The sequence below is a fragment of the Convolutriloba macropyga genome, chromosome 9, assembly GCF_964194025.1.
Source record: "Convolutriloba macropyga chromosome 9, txConMacr16.3, whole genome shotgun sequence".
NCBI lineage: Eukaryota > Metazoa > Xenacoelomorpha > Acoela > Convolutidae > Convolutriloba > Convolutriloba macropyga.
In genome coordinates, this window is record NC_134476.1 from 11,141,026 (window position 1) to 11,163,018 (window position 21,993).

The 21,993-nt window shown below is 35.0% G+C and overlaps 1 protein-coding gene across 1 annotated transcript in view; it reads right to left on the reverse strand.

Annotated features, from left to right (window-relative positions):
- LOC142345598 (uncharacterized) overlaps positions 1 to 21,993 on the reverse strand; it is a 42,800-nt gene that overhangs the window by 7,981 nt on the left and 12,826 nt on the right. The window contains exons 3-5 of the mRNA XM_075397727.1: positions 2,366 to 2,514; positions 1,510 to 1,606; positions 576 to 914 (exon numbers count right to left, since the gene is read on the reverse strand). Coding sequence (XP_075253842.1) covers positions 576 to 914; positions 1,510 to 1,606; positions 2,366 to 2,514 — 585 coding nt within the window. The remainder of the gene's footprint in view (positions 1 to 575; positions 915 to 1,509; positions 1,607 to 2,365; positions 2,515 to 21,993) is intronic.

A 21,993-nucleotide genomic window follows, 5' to 3' on the forward strand; every position in this document is an offset into this window, starting at 1 on the left:
ATGGTTAAGTGACTTTGCAGAAGTCACTTCGAAATTCTGACTTAATATCTCGAACTGCTTCGCGGTTCTCGATAAACGCCAGAAGTTCTCAGTGACTTCAAGCTGAGTCACTTAACCATTACTTAAACAGTCGGTAGAGAAAGCATAGCTCTTCCAAAATTCTTTGCAAAGTCAGATGTAAAAATGGCAAGTTCTTTACAATGTCATGACACTTACATCACGAAATGCAAGACCATTCAATGCAACTTGGTGATAATGCTTTAAAAATTCGAAATCATTCTAAAGCCATCAGAAAAAATGACGTAAACGGGCCAGAAGTATGTCCTCAAAAATATCTGCTTCTTCCGGGATTCTTCCTAATTTTTGGCTGTTAACCCGAGTTTTTTCTGGCGATTATTTATTTGGATACCTTTGAAATTGGAGGTTATCTGTTGGTAACTTTTTTTGAGGGGGGGGGGGAGGGGGAAGAATGTGAGGCGCGTGCGATGAGTGAATGAGGGAAGTGTCTAGGGGAATGAGAGGGGGGAATGTGAGAGGGGAAGGGGAGGCATGATTCCGAATCAACTATTTGGTACCTGGTGCAAACCGACTCCTTGTAAACTCCGTATCAGCTCCAGTTTGGACATCAAACGCATTTTGGATCGCAGTTCCATCCGATGTCTCAAGTCGGAACATCAACTTGCGACCCTTTTGGAAACACTCGAAGCCAAATCCCCCCTCGACCGCCCCGTAGGCACACACTTCGTCCAGATTCCAAACGCCCAGTTTCTTAATCGGTGGTTTCATGGTCGTCAAGGCGAACTGGGTCGCGGTCAAACAGAGGTTGGCAGTAATTCCACAGGTCATTTTACGTTCCGATGGTTTCATTTTCATGAGGAAGGGTTTGTTTGGGATCTTGACGATAAATTGTTCCTCTGAAAAAAAGCCAAAACGATTGTCAAAGTTGTAGTCAACAACAAATTTAGAGCCAGAAGCAATCGCTCTATTTAACTAATAATATCCTCAACAATAATATAACTTGAACAGACTCGGAATGGAAGTTTGATTAATTCTTCAGACAAAAAAAGCGTCGCAAGTTTTTTTGTTCCTATTTCACTTAACATTGAAATGACTATTTCCACTGATCAGTATTTTAGTAGAAATACTACAATTCGACTTTTTGCGACTATTCATCTCTAATTGATAGATTGCGTCACCTTAACTAGCTAACTAACTAACTAACTAACGCCTCAACTAACATAAGTACAAAAACCAACCGCAGCTTCTTAGATTTTACCTCATAGAAAAAGTGACAAATTTTACGTCAAACAGATCGAACTTAAAATTCTCATTTCCTTATTGAAAAAGAGCGAACTACGAGCTTTCTAGATATTTTGAGATATTTTAAAACTCTCCAACTTAACATGCAGCAATTATGACACCACAAGTATATGACGTAATTCTGTCTATTGCGTAACACTACTGCAAGTAAGTACCCATCCATTACGTAATACTACTCAAAGAAAGCACCTTCTCCGAAGACTTGTCGAATTTTGAGTTCCCAATCTCGCATTGTGTACTTGGTGGTGAAGCCAAGTGTGATCAAATGTTTCATCAGTACTATCACCTGAAAAACAAACAAAAACCTCAACAGGTTGAAGCATAAAAAAACAACCAATTATGATCGCCCAAACGGTGAAAACTTCTATATAAAAAATCACAAATTAAGTTCATTAAACGAAGTTTTGTGCCACATTCAAATTTTGAGGGTGACATTGTTCACATTTTCAAAAATTGGACTGTTTTCATCAGATCATTTAAGCCTTTTCCAGTGAATTGTAGATAATAGCATTCAGCATCAGTAATTTAAACGAATTGATTTCACAGTTAGCAATTCAGCTATGTACCATTTCACAGAACTTCAATAATCTTAATATAACTACCTGAATGCAAATGAAACTAACATTTATAAATTGTTGCAAACAAGATCATAAACACGGTTGAGTTAACAACGGTGTTAGGACAATTTACCCAATTCCATTTTACCCGATGCCAACGTTGCTTTACCCTTCTGTTAAAATTGTCAGATCGGCTATTTAGCATAAAATGGCCCGTGGACTTCATATGAAACCATCACATCCCAACATGGGATTATATTGCACGCTTAAACATATCAAAATATCCTTGTAAAAGAGAATTTGTAATCCGATAACTGAACGAAAAGCTCAGAAGACATTGGGTAAATTGCCATTGGGTATAATGGGTAAAATGGCTGGTTGGGTATATGGGCATTGGGTAAAATCGCATTGGGTAGTTTTTCATGTAACCGGGGAAAATTAAAAAAAATTCTCCATTTAGCTAAAAAAAAATGGTTAGTAATACTAACCAGAGTGTACTGGATGCCATCTATCTCCTGACCAGTGAGTATTCCCACGTAGTTCTCCAATAGGAATGACTTTTTGATGCTCTCACTAACTGGCTGTTCTCCTTTCTTCTCGTGCTTCGGTTGTTTCTTAAAGTCCATAGTGCACTTGTCTAAACAACAACACTTTTTTTAATCAAACACCCAAATTCGGATTTAAGCCATAGGGCTTAAATTCAATACATACACGCTTATCATTTTTTTTTAAAAAAAAAGCTTTAACTCAGTGTCAGATATGCAATATCATGGCGAAAGAATCACTCGCTATTCCCTGTGAGACATAGAAAACTATTTAAATAGTCACAAGGCGTTTTTTATACTGAAAGAAAAATATTAAACTTTCTTTATTTTCGAAGTTTAAATGATGTTCAACTGGAAAAAGCCATAAGTTTTAAGGATACATTTCATCAACATAATTTTATTTTAAAAAACATAAACCGACTGACGTCGGACAAATAGCTCTCGAACGAACGGCAGAAAACTTTAATTCAGAGGGGGGCTGTAGCCTAGATAATTTTCAATGTGTACAAAAAATTCCATCCAAGGAAGGGTTCGAACCCTGACCTGCGTATTACTGGTGTGAACCATTCACCACTCGTCTATCACGTCCCTATCATGTTTTCTTTCCTAATCGCTCTTGTTTCATCAACAGACGTAAAATCTAAATACGAGCAATTTTGGTACGTCAAAAACTAGAAGTCAAGAGTGATAAAGTACCCCCAAAAAGTTAAATCGAAAGAATGTTCTGGAAAAAACGGTCACGCCAATTTTTTTTGACACAGACGTTTACAATAACTGCTTGAGCTTGGTTCGAGAGCAATTAAGTTTATCTATCAACAAACTACGTCAATCATGTAAAATTTAATATAATAATGAGAAACAAGGATTGGCAATTGGCTAAGTTAAAAACGAAGCCTATTTCATTTGACCATTGGTAGCAAAGTATTTATAATCGAGTTAAACGCATACATCTTGAAAGAGAACAGTTTAGATCAAGCAAAGCTCAAGAATTCAAGGTCTTTGCCACAAAAATCACTCAAAAAATTATAAAAAAACTCCAAGCTAAAATTTGCTAAAAAAGATACACACGACTATAATAATTGTTTCAACCGTCGTTCCAGAGCAATTAATATACGGTTGTGTTCAGCAGCCATGACTGATTACATATGATCAGGTTTTGGATACTCTAATATCAAAAACTGAAAATCGAACAGGAAAACAAAATAATTCAACTTAGAACAATAACAGAAGCTTAACTGAAACACAACTCCGGGGTCTGAGTGGAATGATTATCGCAATTTTCATCAATTTTTTGAGATGAAAATTCCCAAGATTTTCTGCACTGACTTCCCACACATTTCAAAATTTTAGGAGCTGAAATTAAATAATGTCGACTGCGCATATCAAATATCATTTAACCAAAGTCAATTGAAATATCAATCCCGTAGAGCACGATAAATTACAGAAATTTCTCCAACTTTTTTTTCAAAATTTTGATAGTGCAATACGAAATGTTTGCTCTCAGAATTGATTTGAGATTCTTACTCAATGTTAATCTTAAAATCCATATAGAGTTAATCTAGAAATGAGCAAACGAAGAATGTGTAGAATTGACTTGAAATATTGCATAGTCAGCTAAATAAATCAAAACATTTAAAGTTGAGAGCGCTGTGAAGAAAATAGAAAATTCGAGCTTCAAATTTTCCTAGAACTCTATGCAAAAGATGTAAATTGCCGAAATTGACCTTAAAGCCAGGCTGCCATTAATTTCCCGGCTTTAATTTCCAGATGAGGTTGCATGTAGCTGAGAAATACGCTTTTTCTTCTAAAGGCAGGATGATTAAAACAACTGGTTATTTTTGGTTCAAAAAAGTTACCTTCAATTCGCTATCATTGAAAAAAATCCTTCGGCATAATTTACTATCTTCTTACATTACCATGAAAACCATTAAAACTTGACATGAACTTGAGCCCAATTTACTTCGCAGTATAGTGCGAGAGCGAATTTGAAAACCAATCAAATCAAATCAAATCGATATCATGCCAGATCAAATGAATTTGTTCAAATTCATTTCACATGTGGACTTAATCCAGCGCGTGATATAATTCCAGCTACCTTCATATACTTCCATTACGATACGCAATCTCAACGCCAATTTGAATTCCAACTATTCGCCAGTTTTGTCTCTAAACCTTTCAGTCTGTGTAACACGTGAAGAAAGTGACGTAGCAAAGTTGCCACCGTTCTATGACGTCAGAGCTCGAAAGTGGAGAGCTCGGTCGCGTCCGCCTTAATATTAACCACGGCGCTTACATATTTATTAACCAAAAAGGCCGCCTACTCAAAATCGCGGCAAACATTTTAAAACACCTTTGTGTGACGGGAAAAAAAGAGACAAAAGTACAAAATAATTTGTTTTGCTAATTAGAACAAGGTGCGCTTTTATCTTTCCTAACACTAACTCAATTATTTGAACACAGTGGAAATTTTCGTTTAGCGAAAACCAAAAAATATTTCCTTTTTTGGAAAAAAAGGTTTCTCTAGCCAATCTAAATCAAACAATTCAGCTCATACTTAATTTGCAGAATTTTTTTCATTGTCAGCAAGCAATTTGACTCAAATTACACGAATTCGACATCTATCGGAAAATTTTCTTTATGACAAGATCTATATGCTCCCAGAGATAAAATAAAGACAGAAAATGACGCACTATGATACCAAAAAGCTACATACACATGAAGAATTCTCAAAAAGCATTACCAACATGATTTATTACAAAATTTTGAGATCAAATTTGATCTCTAATAACGCGTCATTACACCTTTGGCTTTTTTCAGGTCTAGCAAACGGTTTGCATAATATTCATACAGGTTTCTCGGGACATCTGCGTCAATTGCGTTCCAAATTTCTGACACCTTTTCTTCTAAAATTCCCAAAAAAACTGTTTTCGTGATTCCTGCTTAAAAATCGGCCATAAAATCTCAAAAGGATTCAGATCTGGACTTTGTGCCGGCCATTTCAGTACCGTTCACTCCTTTTCTAGGAAGAAATTGACGGTGATCAACGATCTATGCACAGGAGCATTATCTTATGGAAGAATAAGGTTCTGAAAATGCATTTTTTTCTTCGAAATTATTAAGAATTTCTAAATAACCGGCAGCGTTTAGCTTGTTTGGACACCTCACAAGCATTGTCCGTCCATCTGATCTATTGCACACCAAAACATAAGTGATTGCTTGTCCGAACTCAAATTCGTCTAACTGTACCTTTGGAAATGGTATTGCAGCAGGAGAAAGTTATGGGTCACTCTAATACGCTCGTGAGGTTTAGGGATTCTTTAAAACATCGTCAAAAAACATCGTTCACTAATTTTTTGGACTTTTGACAATTTCGGGGATCTTCCGCCTCGAAACTTATTTCTCAGTTAAAGTTTATATGCATAATGTTCGCCGGCTCTTGAAAAAATAGCCAGTAATCGTCAATTTATGTACAGGTGCATTATCTTGTTGAAAAATAAAGTCCAGAAAATGCATTTTTCCTCTGTAATTTTTCTAAATTCCCAATGACCGGCAGGGTTTAGCTTGCTTGGACACCTAACAAACATTTTCCGTCCATCTGATCGTACTGCACCACGAAACATAAGTGATCGTTTGACCAAACTCAAAGTGTTTTTTTTCGAGATATCTTGTTCAATTTCTTCGAAAAACTCGAGCAATTCCATAGATGCGCACCTTTGTTTCATCAGTAAAATCATTATTCTGCCAGAAAGAAAAAAGATTTCTTGAGCATACTGAAACACCATTTCGAACGAAAACACTTTTTTTGCAGCATTTCTTTTTAAAAAAACACTATTTTTTGTGAGTTCGCCTAACCACACCTCTGGAAATTTTATCGTAGCAAGAGAAAGCGTAATGAGTCTCTCTAATGCGCTCCAGTAAAGTTTTGGGATCTTTCAAAACAGCGCTAATTAACTTTTTTGACAATTTTTGGGGTCTTCAGCTAGATTTTTGGCCCTCGAAACTTATTTTTCAAGTAACGTTTGTATGAATACTTTGCACTAAATCTCAATTTCAAGTTGAGTTGTTTTTGTATTTTCGTCCAGGAAAATCCAACATCTCTTATCGTAACAACTACGCAAACCGTGGAAGAACAAAGCGATGTAACCATTTTTTCAGTTTAAGCAGAGAAATTGAGAATAAAATTTCCCTTAAAACTTCTAAATTTCCCAACTTTCTTCACGCCTTGGCTGAAATCATGCTTATGAAGCACGGATCATGCTTTAAAAGCAGAAATTATGCTGTACGTAGCTTTTTGGTACTGTAGTCTGTGTACTAGGTAACTATAATCAAAATCAAGCAATTAACTTCTTCATTGTAAACCATGCCTCTAAAAACCAAAAAATTTCTGTTTTTTAGACTGGGCTAAAATTCGATAAACTCAGATGCCATAGAAAATCAAGAACGTTTTTTATTTGTATAATTTGTCGATTTCAACCTATACGAGCAATCTTTTATTAATGTGACATCAAACAATGTATATTACCAATAGTCTTGGACACAAAAGAATTATAAATGGTTTACACGAAAAAGGCAAAAGTTGTTGACGGTTTACACGAAAATGAAGGCCGTCATGCCATTTTCACCTATTGATGCAAAAAATGAAATAATTTAATACCTAAAAACACATGTGCAAATTAACTCAAGGCATTGATAAAAATATTTTTGGAGCATGCGAAAGCAATAAAAATTTAGGATCGCTTTTGTTTATGAACCCCCCCCCCCCCAAAAAAAAACAGCACATGTTATTTTTGCTTCAGGAAAAAATTTAAATCCCATTCCATTAAAAAATATATTCAACATTCGAGCGTACAATGCTGGACTGAACGTTGTGTGAACAAATTCATCATTTCATACTTTATGGATGACTGAATTGTTTGGTTTCAGTCTGTTCTGTTTGACAAATATCAATAAAATTTATTAATTATCCAGAACAAACAGATACAATAAAACAAACGGGGCGGGGCTAGCATCAATTTCTGGATATTCCTCTGATACGGCGCTGAATTTCATTTCAATCTAAATGGGAAAAGAAAGTGCGTACACTTGGAACATTTCGGATGTTTAAATCAGGATAATTTTCAGTTTGTCAAGGACACGATTTTAGAACACTTAAGTGCGCTTTTGAAAAAAGCAGAAAATGCTTTTTTGTTCAATTGTTGTTTTCCGTTCGTTCTTTGTTCGTTGATCCTCATACTTTTTGGAGTTCAGAAATTACAAAGAAAAGATGATGACTTAATATGAACAAATTTCTTATCGGCAAAAGTGCAAAATTTCTGCTGAAAATCTTTTTTGTTCAATTAAAATTGAAGGTCAACGTTCTTTGAAAATTTGTTTGGATTAAATATTCAAAACGTGAACAATTAAGGAAATGTTTGCAACACAAAAAAAATTGTTCACGCACAACTTAACAGGGCATCGACTCAATATTTGACCACTATGTTCAAAATTTTCCGCAATTTTGCCGCAAAATAATAGTTTCATCATTTTGAATAAAGATCAACTTAACTTTCAATTTTAAAGGGCGTCGATTTTTAAATGAACATCTTCGAAAGTGTGAAAAGATTTATTTTAGAGTACGTTTGAAATAAAGTTCCAAATATAGAAGTAAAGAGGGCAATAATGTTCGATCTCATTTTTATTCCCAATTAAAATTGCGCTTTTTACGTTTTTGAATTGATCTGAAACGAATAATTCACGTTCTCAATTTGATCCAGGACTATTTTTATTCATTATTTGTTCACGCCAGGTTTGACCAGGCAATTTTCAGCAGCAATTAATTTTCACCAAAACAATTGCTACTAGCATATAGAGCTTTCCCTAGAGAAATCGTTAAAAACTGCATTAGAATAATTTATCTGTTGAAAAACAGAACAAAATTCATCTAAGACCGAATAAGTGCATTGAACGCTCGGGTGGTATACATACATCACGTGACCAACTAAGCAAAGGGTGCCTGGATTTTAGTCAGCATGGAAAAATGGGGAAAACGGGGGAGTGGTAAATATGGATATACAAATTTCCCACATTTCGCATTACATATACAAGCACCATTACTAAACTGAACGTCATGTGGGGAACGAAATACAACATGTAACTCAATATACTAAATTAAAGCTATGCAGTCACGTTTAAAAAGGGGGAAAGAAATATAGCTAAAAATAACAACAGCATTTTGAAAAAGATTTCAAGCAGATAAAAACAAAAAAGCTTTGTTTTGCTAACTTAACATTCCAATTTTCGAGCCGATTTAAAATTCTATTATTAGATATTTATGAGTTTTCATAACATATTTTGACTACAAGAAACAGGTTTTTGTGAATTTTAGTCATAATATAGTAGTCTTTAAATGATTAAACTAGTTATTAGCTGACTTACAAAGAAATTTATAGGTTTAAAAATACATGAAATACAAGGTCTGGGATATGAATACATAAATTAAAGATTTCATCATATTATCCCATTTATGATAGTAGACCTGAAAAAGTAGGATAAACTCGTTTAGTTAAGAAAATAGTCGCAGCAACATCAATTAAAACTATGTGATCACGCCGAGCGTATCAAACAGATTTCGAAAGCAAATTTAGAGCTCGACCCAGTTTGGGGGGATATTTTGTGGCGATTGACCTGGATTAAGAGCAAACAATAGACTGATTGATTGCTCTCAGCTGTGAGATGGACTGATTTGGTGGAAAGAATTGACACTGTGTTTGCATGTCTGCGTGAGACCGAACAAGAATTAATGGCACGGCTACGATTTATTGTTCGCTATCATTTTGCTCTCTTTGAGGTCATTTGATCACAAGATCCTAGCTGTCTGTATATTTCGGAAGATCTTGATCTCAGTCAATTTTTTTCAAAGAAGCGAGGGCTCAATTTAGTTGTGTAGTTTATTTTAAAGGTCAATTCGGTATATAGCGAAATGTTAAAAACGCTAAAATTTAAAAAAAAAACACACAAAATTTAATCCTTTATAAATCATAGATTTATGTTGACTCTGTTTTTGATTTGGAATCACGCTTTATAAAAAAAACATTTGCTTAAGCTCAGTTTTTTAAAAGAAATGATTTTAAAAAATGAGTTTTTTTAAAAAAAATTGCGAGCTAGAGCGCGATTCGAACCCTTAAACTAACAATTTTAACAGCATTTTTTATTTAATAATCCACTGATAAATGGTTAACACGTTATAAATTGAATACACGTCTATAAATTGAAAAAAACGAATGTTTAAACAAATAGATTTAAATGTGATTCTACCAGGCTGTAAATTAATAAAAAAAAATTAAAATTGCTCTGTTGATATTTATTTCTGTTACAAGTATGTTTAATCATTTGGTTATAATTTTAGTTTACTCGGTTTAAAAAGACTTCAAACCACCAACCTTATTATTGATAATCAAAATTATAAAACGACTCATACTGCCGCCCGCTTTTTGCATGAACTATTACTTTCAAATTCATAACTATCAAACCAGCTAACCACTACTTCACACATGAGTTACAATAACATCTACATTCACAATCTTCCGTTGTTAATCTGTTTCTTGTTATAAGTGGAAGCTGAATGCCTGGAAATGAATTCGACGGCGGCTAGACTACCCCCACCAACCCCACCCCCCCCCCCCCCCCTCTCCCATCCCATTTTGCTAACTCGCAACACTTTCTGCGATCTATGCAGCAGCTATTTGTAACTTGGTGCAGACTACATTGGTGCCCACCGCCGTGCTCTTTTCTACCTAAGCTAAAGACGAAGAATAAGGAAAAGAGAAAAGGGAAAAGTTGGAAAATATCGAAAATATCAAATTGTACCTACCCCCCCCCCCCCTCCCGTCTCACCTACACGCGCGCCAACTTTTTGCGTAATACACCGCCACAAAGCAATAGAGGAGAGAAGAGAAGCCTGTTGAGAGGGAAGAAAACTCGGGTTATAAATTGTACTCAAATTCAGTCTAACTTTGAACGAAGAAGACTTAAGTTATCACCCAATTATGCAAATCAGAAAGGTAAATACCATAAATTTTCTCATTCTAATTGCACCAAAAACTGTCGTAAAGTTTCATACGTGATTGACTCAACCGTAGCTGTATGAGAAGCCATAACATACATTTCACTTCCTTCATTGCAGGTAAATTTGAAGGGAAAATCTTTGACAGTTGTGCAAAAAAAAGAAATTTATCACGAAATGAATTAGTTTTATTGAAACGAAAAAAAACGGTATTTAGGCCAGTATTGTGTATAAAAAAAACAGAACTCTTTGCTTTCATGGCTCGTTAAATATGTTCGAACAACAACAAAACACTTGTATATAGACAGGTGTGACAACAACGCAGTTGCTTAAATTGATTGTGCCAGTTTCAGACCTTTTTCACTCTTAAAAGGGCGTTGAGTAATGGTCACGTGACTCTGTTTGAAGTCACTGAGAACTTCTGGCGTTTATCGAGAACCGCCAGAAGTCACTGAGAACTTCTGGCGTTTATCGAGAACCGCGAAGTGGTTCGAGATATTAAGTCAGAATTTCGAAGTGACTTCTGCAGAGTAACGCAACCATGCTTAAAACACGAAACGCACATGTTTTAAAATGACGAAAGTCAACGGAATTCAACTTCTGGCTAAGTAGCGACTTCTGGCATTTTGACTTCTGGCGTTGCAGACTTTCGGCATTTTAAAATAAGCAGGTCATTCTATCAAAAAAGTCAGTGAATTTTTTCGGATCTTTTCCGTTTGTGCCCCCCCCCCCCCAGCTTAGTGGGTGCATATTATTTGCAACCCCCAGGTGCACGTGCAATATTTTTACATAATGATTTACTATGTAATGACACGTGCTCTGTAACTGGGGGGCGCATAACGTACTGTGGGGGGCACAAACGGAAAAGATCCATTTTTTCAATCTTGAGAAGTATGTTTGAACAACCTCACACACTCAAACAAAGCCATTTTTTCTATTTGTTGAACGCCACAAGAGAAACAAAAGGTTCAAAATGACTTTCGCCTTTTAAGGTTAAACTAATCAAAAATTAATCTTAATCCTCAGGCGGTTATACGAAGATCTTATTCTCTGACTTGTTCACGGGAAGAAAAGCAATTCGTCATTTTTTGTTGTTTTACAGGTTTAACTCCATCTAGCCGACAATATAGTTATGTTTATACAAATTTCTAGCGAAAGGGCAGATTGAACCCCAAACCAAGTTTCTCTCAAAAATTGTGGAAAATAATTTTTTTTGAGGACAAGGACAACCCTTAACACACAGTTGCATTCCTTCCACAAAATCAGCAACAATAAAGCCAAAAGTAGAGTGAAATAGTTCAGCGTAGAATACAGCATTCTTTCCAAAATACGCTACAATAACAACACATATCCGCTCCAACCCCCCCCCCCCCCCCCCCGGTTGGTAGCTTCCAACTACCAACTGGTATGTAGAAAAGGGCCCTACTGGACTAACAATCCAGTTCGTGCCGGCTATGGCTACCTTGCTCCAGACAACTCTACATGTAGTATTATAATAATAATAATACCAATTCCAAATTAATGCTACCCTAACATTTCTCTCCATGGCATCGCAGGAAACGTGAACAGGATCGAGCATGGAAAATGAGAGCGAAAGTGGGTGAGATATGTTTTTGACAGTTGTTATGTGAACGTGTTGTTGTTCATTCCAAACTTGTTCATGCTTTATTTAACTACCAAAAATATTTCCCAAAAGGTGCAGGGACAGTGTAAATAATACATATCACGTCGTTCGCAAAAATGGTTGCAATATCTTGCAGAGAGTTCCAGTTTTAATTACCACCCCCCCTCCCTAATTTGAATATTCACGGTAATGGGTGATGTTCCGGTTTTATTTAAAAATGTGCTGAGGTCCAAAACAGAATAGACAATATTTCTGGATACGGCAAAGAAAGAAAATACAACGAAAAAATGACGTAACTAATCAGTATCAATTTTGGAATACACTCAGAGATTCGATGGAACATTCATTTTTACCTATTTTAATTAACTTAATAATTAAATTAATAATTAACTTAATTATCAAACTCATGCTTAAGGAATCAGTCAATCGAATCACCAAACAGCAGGTTATTTCAGGTTGCGGCCCAACCAATCGAGACATCAAGTTATCTCAATAGGGTTTCAATTTACGTTTTGACGGTTTCAACATTTTATGCACAAACAAGAACTTTTGAGTTCACTAGATATTATTTGGAAAACCCTTCAGCGGTATAAAATCACCATCTTTAATTGACATTTGTACATACTAAGTTTGCTTTTGTGTGTGCATGCAGGGTTGCAATGTGTGAGCGCAGGGTTTCAATTTGGGTTCAAACAACATTTTATGCAAAAAAGGCCAACTTTTGAGTTAAGTTGATATAATTCGGACCCCCCCCCCCTCCGCAGAAGAATATTGCCTATTGAGAAACATACAATCAACAGTATAAAAGCAAAACGACCAAATTATCGATTGGTACTATCAAAATCTATCCAAACCATACAAAACCAGGAAAACAATATAAAAGCAGGTTATAACAATAAATGAGTGCCGGGTCTGGTGGCGCAGATCTGTAATCCCAAGCACCTGGGGAGGCTTAACATGGCAAACGGGGGAGCTAGAACGTGAACGCGGGTTCGATTCCCGTCGAGCGAAATCAAAATCCCAAATTACCCCCAAACTTGAATAGGTTTCGGGGGATTTGGAATTGGGATTATAGGGTAAGCTGAAACAGGTGTTGGATGTTGATTGTGGAACAAGGGACTTTACTAGTGAGTCCTGCTAATGTCATCAAGCAGAGGACCAAAGGTGGACGGCTTGGAATTACGTAATAATGCTGAACACAAAGCACATACTGAACAAACACGTGGTCAAATCCAAACACTTGTTCGTTCACTCCTTGTTACGTAACTATGTTGCGTAATGAACGTTAAGATGACTTGTGATTGGACAGACTATGTGTGGGTTTGTGTGTGTGCAGGTGTGTGTAGCGGTTGTTCCGTCTTAGCTGTTGTAATCGATCTGAATTCCTTCAAGATGGCCCATTGTCGTGATGACTGACGCGCCACACAGTTGACCACGCTCCCTCGTAAGCCATGTTTTTATTGTTAACAAATTCAAATCCAAAACGACTCTATGGACCCTCCCCCCCTTGGTCCAATTTTTAATTTCGTAAGCATGCGTGAACAAACTCCTCAGAGTTTATAGTTTCCGAAAGATTGGTTAACAGTTTCCACCTTCATCCAAAAGGGAAAAAATAGCCAGATGACTCAAATTCCCAAACTCTAAATTTTATTCTAAAACCTAGCGACCAAGCTGATACAGTAATACGTAATTATGCTCTTTATGATTGAACTAATTTCGCTGAAGATGATTGAACTAATTATATTGAAGCTGTTTACCAAGCCCATTTTTTAATTTGAATAAAATAATTTTAAAAATTTCTGAGTTTTGATTCAATTTCGGAGTTCACCAAAAAACTCACAGAGAAGCTAAGATTAACAGCGTGGATATGCAACATGAATAGCAAGACAGGGTTAATTTTGTAGAGTCAATTTTAAGTCTTTGTTCACATATGCAGTCAGTACCTAACTTTCCCTTCTCGCAGTACCAAAAAACCAAATCAAATGTCAGGCAATTCTGAATTGAATGCTATAAATCATTTCAACAATAAAAAATTTAATTAAAAAGGCTGCAAAGATACGTCGACATAAATGGGTTCATTAAAAGCGAAACACAAGCGTAAGGATGGAAGGGTTAGAGCTGACACTATTGAAAAAAAATTGAAAAATATGAAAAAATTTGTGAAAACGATATTTTTATCCTACATAAAACAACTCACATAAATACAATAAACGTGTCTTCGCAACTGAACTATTCAAAACGGTGTCCGGAGTAGTTGAAAATTACCCCGAAAAAATAAAAGTAGGAAAATAAGAACAATTAATGGCTGAGATAATTGCTGCAAGCTAACATAAGTGAGACGTGAAATTATCTAAATCTCTTACACGTGAAATTAACACATTTATTCATGCCTCAGCTGCCTATGAGCCTTGATATTAATATATCTTGAACGAAAAAATATCACTTTCTAACAAGCTATTCTCGCAATAACATCTGTGCGTTCTTAAATCTCGGAGGTCAATATCTCCTTTTCGGCTAATATTCAATTCGATTCATTCTCCTTTTGGCTAATATTCACGGCACTGTTAGAACTATCGCAACGTTCTTTCTAGTTACAATGCATAATAGCGTTAGGGCGTTTTCTTGTTTGTTAACGTCCAGTGAATGAACAAATGCATTGTTTATTGTTTGTCAACAGAGATATTAATGTCCAAAAAATCGAGGTCCATGATGGCAGCTACAGCTGAAAAGTACCTGAAGACGACCGAATCTATTGAACTTGTTGCAAAAAAAACAAATAGAAGACCAACAACAGCTCCCATATAAAGTGAACGTGTCCCGATGTTTAGAGCTCTTTATTAAAAAACAATAAGTATTTTATTTTTAAAAATCAAGAAAATATTAGCCACGTGATGGTACTATATCTGACAAATTAAATACAATAATGAAAAAAATGTAGTGTCAACTGTGGTCATTAAAAGTCCTCAACATGAGTTAAAGGTGATAGGAAATTTTTTCAAAAAAGGTATTTTTGAGTTCTTTTTTAATGCACTTCGGGATTTTTAGGTTTCAAAAAACAAAAATGTTTTGAAAATCCTCTTAAGCTACTATTTAAAACAGCAAATTTCCGTTTCGCATCACTGTTAAGCTATGAGCTGTTCAAGATCTGTTTGTACTCACAAGGCAGAACAATTTGCAAAAAAAAAAGACTTGAAAAAATACAATTTTTGTTTTTCAAAAACAAGGTTTGCAAAAAAAACTTTTGCTTTGCTGTTCAATTCAAAAGTTATAACTAGTTTAAAACGCTCATTAGCGTCTGTAGACCTATAATCTCAAATTCACTTAACACATTTTGTGATATGGGGAAAATTTTGGGAAAAAAAGAATTGGTCGCAACCCAAAATTAGGACCCTCTTGATAAATACTGGATGAGCATGAAGGGTATCATCTGACTAAATGACAGTCACCTAAAAAAATTTTTTTTAAATTAAATTACAGTAAACACTGCATGCAAATTTCGAATTTCTCTTTAATATCAAGGCATCGTTCCATTAAAAATGTGAATAAAAACAACAAAATGTTTTTTTTATTTAAAGTAGCAATTATTTCACACATTTGGGAAAACTGATTCCAGCTCCGAGCAACTATAAAATCTGCCTGGATTAAACCGTTTTTGTTGTTATTGTTAGCTTTTGTAGGTAACTAGAACAAATAACTACATCTGTTTGATGTTGGCAATTTTTAATCACGTTTTATTGAAACAACCACGTGAAAGTTTGACGTCATAGACCTCAATGGAAAACATTTCGCTGTATCTAATGCGAAGGTTAGCATTTAAAAACTCATTAAGCACAGTACGCTAAAAATGGTTTCAATTTTCTATTTTTATACAGCTCCCTAATGTGCTGACGTCATTTTTATGACACAAATGGTATATAAATCCCCCGTTTATTATTTAAAAAACTGGGGATCACCAATTATGGATATTTTTAGCAATAGTTCCCTGCTAGCGATCACAAAAATTCAATAACTTAGCAAATAAAGGACATTATTACACTTGACTAATTCTACATCATTCTAAAGGACAAAAACAAGCTTCGATTAAAAAAATCCAAACAGTGAAAATAAATTCTTGACTTGGAGGTGATGAAAAGAAAATGAGCATTAATTTTCTAGTATATTCTAGAATACACTACACACCGCAAAATTACCAGGCACTTTGAGAGCCGAATTTTGACATATTTAAATAAAAACACTTTCAAACGTCATTTGAACAAATTTCAAACATCATTTGCTAGTCAACTATATACAAGTTCATGTAAAAATGTCTGTCTAGAATTTCGTAGCCACCAGGCCAAGCAAGCGTCATACGAATGTAGGTCGCAATATAAAAGTTAATTAGACTGCTTTCTAACTAGTAAATAGTAAATATTTGAAGACATGTATTTCAACTTTGACGGTAAACAGACTGTAATCTCTAGTTTATTGTGTCTAGTTTCAGTACATACTTCATAGCCTTAAACCTACGCAGCTTAAACCACACCACACACCATGAGGGGTAATTTTACGCCTACGCAAATTATGAGTTGGTACAAGAAGAAGTAAAATATAAATTCCTTTTGTCCTGGTTTTAGATGGACATTTTTTGAAGCACCTCTTGAACTTTCGGTTTTGAAAAGGCCTCTGTTGGATAACACAATAAGTGTCATCCCACGCTAAATTTTTCCAAGCAAATTTTATAAAACTCAAAATAGACATAGGAATATTTTTTACAGGAAAAGGTCGATTCTAAATTCGAGCAGACAATTCTGGAAAAGGACGAGCAAGTTTTAGTTGAAAAAATTAATAGACCAAAATGTCGACAATAATTCAATCAATTGCTTCTGAGAACAGATTCACATTTAATTTTTTTCCAACAAAAAAGATTTTAAAATTAAAGTTTTTCATTACCCTACAAAGCAAGAATTAGCTTCCTACAACAAAAGTCTAAACAACTTTTACCATATGATTCTTGAAAAAGCATAGTCTTGACAATACAAAAAGCATAGTCGTAATCAACCTCAGTATAATAAAAACAGTATAATAAACAAACAGTCGTGGGATGAGGGTTCGATTGTAGCTTGGGATGGGATTAACATTACTGCGGGCTTCAAATAATCTTACATGGGCTTATTGCATCATTTGTAGTCGTGTGGTGAAATTTTTGTAAAATTTTGCTCGACTGATTTGACTTCTGGATTGACCTTTTGACACTTGAGGTCTTAAAATTTGCTGATATAAAATCCTTTCGTTCACAATTTTAAGTAGCTGAAGTCACAGTTTACTGAAATTGAAATGAACAGGACCATTTAAAAAAATCAAATTATAACAATTCACCAACATCACCGGCCAGTTCTTATTTCAATTTCAGTAAACTGTGAGTAAAGCTACTTCAAAATGTGAATGAATGGATTTAATATCAACAAATTTTGAGACCACAGCGGTCAAAAGGACAAACGAGAACTCAAAATCAGTCTAGCAAAATTTTACTAAAAAAGACACACAAAAACAACAAATGATGCAAAATTCGTTTCAGAGATTGAAGTCGAGTACTGCGTGGCAGAGGAATAACAGTTCCGCTCAAAGCTCCGACGAAAAAGTCTGACATGATTACGCAACCGGAAACCAAGCAATCAACCTCAAAAACTAATAACACCTTTGAACAGAACCCACAAGAAAAATCACGAAAATAAACCCCAACTTAACAATTACAGAGCTGCGCTTTTAGAGCGTTTGGGCATTCCTCGCGGACCAGTGCCGTGCCTAAGTTCCCTATGGGATTTGATATGAAACTATCATAACCGAAATTATCACGCCCAGAAATTAATATTAAGGAGAAGGTTGGGAATGTCCTTGGGGGAAACGAACACAAAAGCACGTGCTTTTAAGATATTCCCCGTAGCATGCGTACAAAGATTCAACATTTCTCAAACTTATTTTGGTCCCAAAGACTTATGTTGGATTTACTCTAATCACTTGATGAGTGATTGTTCACCTGAGACGAAATTGAGTAACTTCGTTTAATCTACTCACTCAACAGAGAAACAAATTTCCTGAATTTCGAGATGATGCAAAATCGCAAAACCTCGAAAAAAATTAACCGAAGCGTCTATTTTAATAAACGGAACAGAATAATTCGATATCCTAGATTAAAATTTCTTGTCATTAACGATTATCTGTTTCATCATGTGCTTATTTATCCTGCAATTAAATGCACTCATTAGGAAATTTTACTGTGAAATAATTAAAGAACTCGTTCACTATTTTAAAAAAAAACTCAACCAAAAGGCTCCGAAAGAAAATTGGATCTAGGTCTCTGTTATGTGCAAATTTAAATATAAGTTAGATTTCATTCAGTTCGAAAACCAAGGACGAAATAAATGAAGAAACAGAAAACACTTCAACTATTTTAGTTACATAGCCCGGCTATTACATCAAGCATCAACTCTTGACAATAAATATTATTACAGAGTACTAGGCAAACAATCGTATCAAGGAAACTATTCTGGCAAAGCAATTTCAGACTTTTCACATTGCTGCAAATTATACCAAAGGGTAGTCAAAACATTTAAAAAAATCTGGTGTCCCGCTTTTTCACCTCTATTTATTTAACCCCCTATCATTTAACCCCGATTTTTTCACTCCTCCATCATTTAACCCCTCTATCATTTAACCCCTCTATCATTTCACCCCGATTTTAATCTTTTATAAAAATAAGTACATATTTAATTAGCAATATAGTCATTTGGCAATGCGTCGCGGGCCCGTGGGACTTGATATGAAACTATCACAACCGAACATGGGATTAAGTTTTCTACTTAATTATGACAAAATATGCCTTTAATGTGTCGACTCCTAATTGGCGGTATGAAATGATAGAGTGGTGAAATGTTATAGGGGTTAAATGATAGAGGGGTTAAAAGATACGGGGTTAAAATATGCGGGGTTAAATGAATCGGGGTGAAAAGGAGTAGAACCAAAAAATCTAACAGCAACCAAAAGTCTTCCCAAAGAGCATTTAAAACTTTCGAGAAATACAAATAACTGCCAATGAGAGTCTAAATGCTAAAAATTTTACTTCCCACAATTTTTGAAACAAAGAAATTTGATTTTAAAAAATCACCATTCAATCTTCTATCTGCTCTTCAACCACAAAATCATTTTTTTCACACTCCGAATTAATTTCACATTGTGAAACGTGCTGTTGCCGGGCACAAAATAGATTACCATAATTGCTCTTCAACTCGTAAATACGTTTTTGATACTCTGAAAAAAGTAAATAGATGAAATGAACATAGTGAAAATTTCCAATACTGAAGGCAACGTACAATGAACTGCAAATTTAACTTTTCTCACTTATGATAGCAGAAAAACATGACTTTTAAAACTGATCCGATAGCTTGTTCATGTGGGAGATAATGATTAATGATCTCAAAATTGTCAATATTAAAAATACGATTTAATTATTTAAAAAATGGATTTAAAAAAAACACGCTTTGAAACCTGCGAAAACTTGGAAGTGCTAACTTTTAAAAAGCTCTTTAAAGCTTAAATCTGATGTCTACACACTTTACATTGCATATTACGATATGATGTAAAAGTACGATTTTTGATGATGTGACCTGTTTCATCTGTGATGTCTCTCAATTAGTCAAGTCTTGAGTGACTTAAAATTAGAAGCAAATTTTCTTGAGATTATTTCTTAAAATATTTTTATATTTGCACGTTACAATTGACCTGTATTTCAGTCACTTCTCTGTCGAAATCATTGACTCGAAATTTTAACATTGAATCTGCTCCTCATGTTTTTCTTTTCAAAGGAATGCGTGAACAACTGAAAGACAAGACGAACAAGCATTGAAGTCTCACAGAGTTAATGTTTATTTTGGATCTTGTTCATGCCTCGCATTGATTGACTACTTTGAGCAAATGCCGCTAAACGTGGAGCAACCTGCAAAATTGCATCAGCACTCTTTTTTGCCTTTCCGCCGTTATAAATACCTATTTTCCATAAGGAGCTTTTCCCAGTTTTAAGCAAACATGCGCTTATTTTGAATCAACAAAAAAGAGGAAGAAAACAATATTGAAATTGGGGGACTATTCTAAATTTCAGCTGCACTGTATAGCAGCCAAAAGTGAAAAATAAATGTGGTCTCACATTTTCACAAAAGCGTGTTCAAAGAGAAAAAATGAGCTGAAATAATCAAAGAACATACACTTATTAGCATAAAATTGGAAAAAGTAGAGAAAGAAAAAAATAATCGTTCTACCAGCGAATGGCCCGTATGCACTCTAACAATTCATTGAACAAGCGTTCGTTCACACGCTAACCTAGTATGTATTATAGTCTTCTCTTTGCTTCCATAATGCGAAATCTCCAAATTTCACCTCTGCAACCGACTTGCAAAATTTCCAGGGAAAACCACGGGGAATTGAAAGGAAAATTGGAAAATCTAGGGGCATGGCATATACCACAACCACAACTACAGCCGCCGCAAACTCCTACCGTAATATACATTGATCAATAATTGTGGTTAAAAATACAACGCTACTGCTATATACCACTAGCTTTATTTTTCCCACTTATTTACCACCACACTGGTGGAAGGATAGATCGAGGCACAAGGGAATAATATAATTATTAAGTCGTATGTGCGTGTGTTTCGCTGAATTATGGCAAAATATCTAGAGTTAAACCACTACCCATTATTCAGGCAAAGTGCGACGCATTACCGCACGCTACTAAGTTGCCAAAAATTGGCAAAACCGAACAATATTAGCGCGGAAGAATAGAAAAACGGGGGTGTGTTTTAGGCTTCGTTTAAAAAACCGCGAATTTTCTTTCGTGATATTAAAAAATCTCGGTTCACGAAACAGCAGATAATGTAGTCAACGATACCAGCCGCCAATTTTTAAGAAAAAAAAATTAGTTCTCAACGCTTTATTACTTGGTTATAACTACGGTATTTTGTTAGGGCAGATTTGTAAATTTTTCGCTGATTTACTATATATGAAGTTGTAGTGGTAGTAGTAATAGTATTTGCAAATTTACTAGCGTACAATGTTCAGTCAATCTTTATTCCTTTTTGACGACTGTTTAAATGTCAAATGACGACAAATAAACCACGAAAGTGAAAAAAGTATGGAAAAATGAGACAGTCACGAGTTTTTGTTCAATACACAAATAATCCAGGCATCTTCCGCCTTCACGTTACCATAAAATTTAAAAGGGGAATAAAGAAAAGATGTCTGGGGTAAAAGGCGAGAGAGTATTCGGGTACATAAAGAGGTATCGTTTTTTCGCGCTGCTTATTAGCTACGTATACTGTTATAGCACTTTAAAAAAAGTTCAAGCTCAATTTTTTTAGCTGGTCAGTGCACTTAACAATACATTTTATCAGTGTAGCATGCAGTATGACTTTGCACACTCGAAAATTAATTTTAATTGATGGAGAACAAACTTTAATGTCAATTCATTAAAAAAAATTTCATGACACATTTGATAAAATTGAAAATCAAGATTAGAGAATGGCAAAAAATGACAAAAACAATGTTTTTTTTCTAAAAATTCGATAAAAAATGGTTTTTAATCAGAACCCAACACTTCTATAAGTGCATTCATGACCAACTTGACTTCATTATCAACTTGAAAACAACGAACATCCAAAGCTTCAAATTAAGAGAAACTTTTAACTATCCACAGCAATTTAAAAATTTATATAATATTGCAAAATGGAACCTTGCTAGCTTAGTCTAAATTTTCAGTACCAAGAAAATGTAAAATAAAAAGCTTTCAATTTAATTCCATGAAAAGGAAATGACTATCGTCAGATGAAATGGTCACAAACGACCATCAATGTGCGTGCTTATGAGAAAAGAGGATCATAT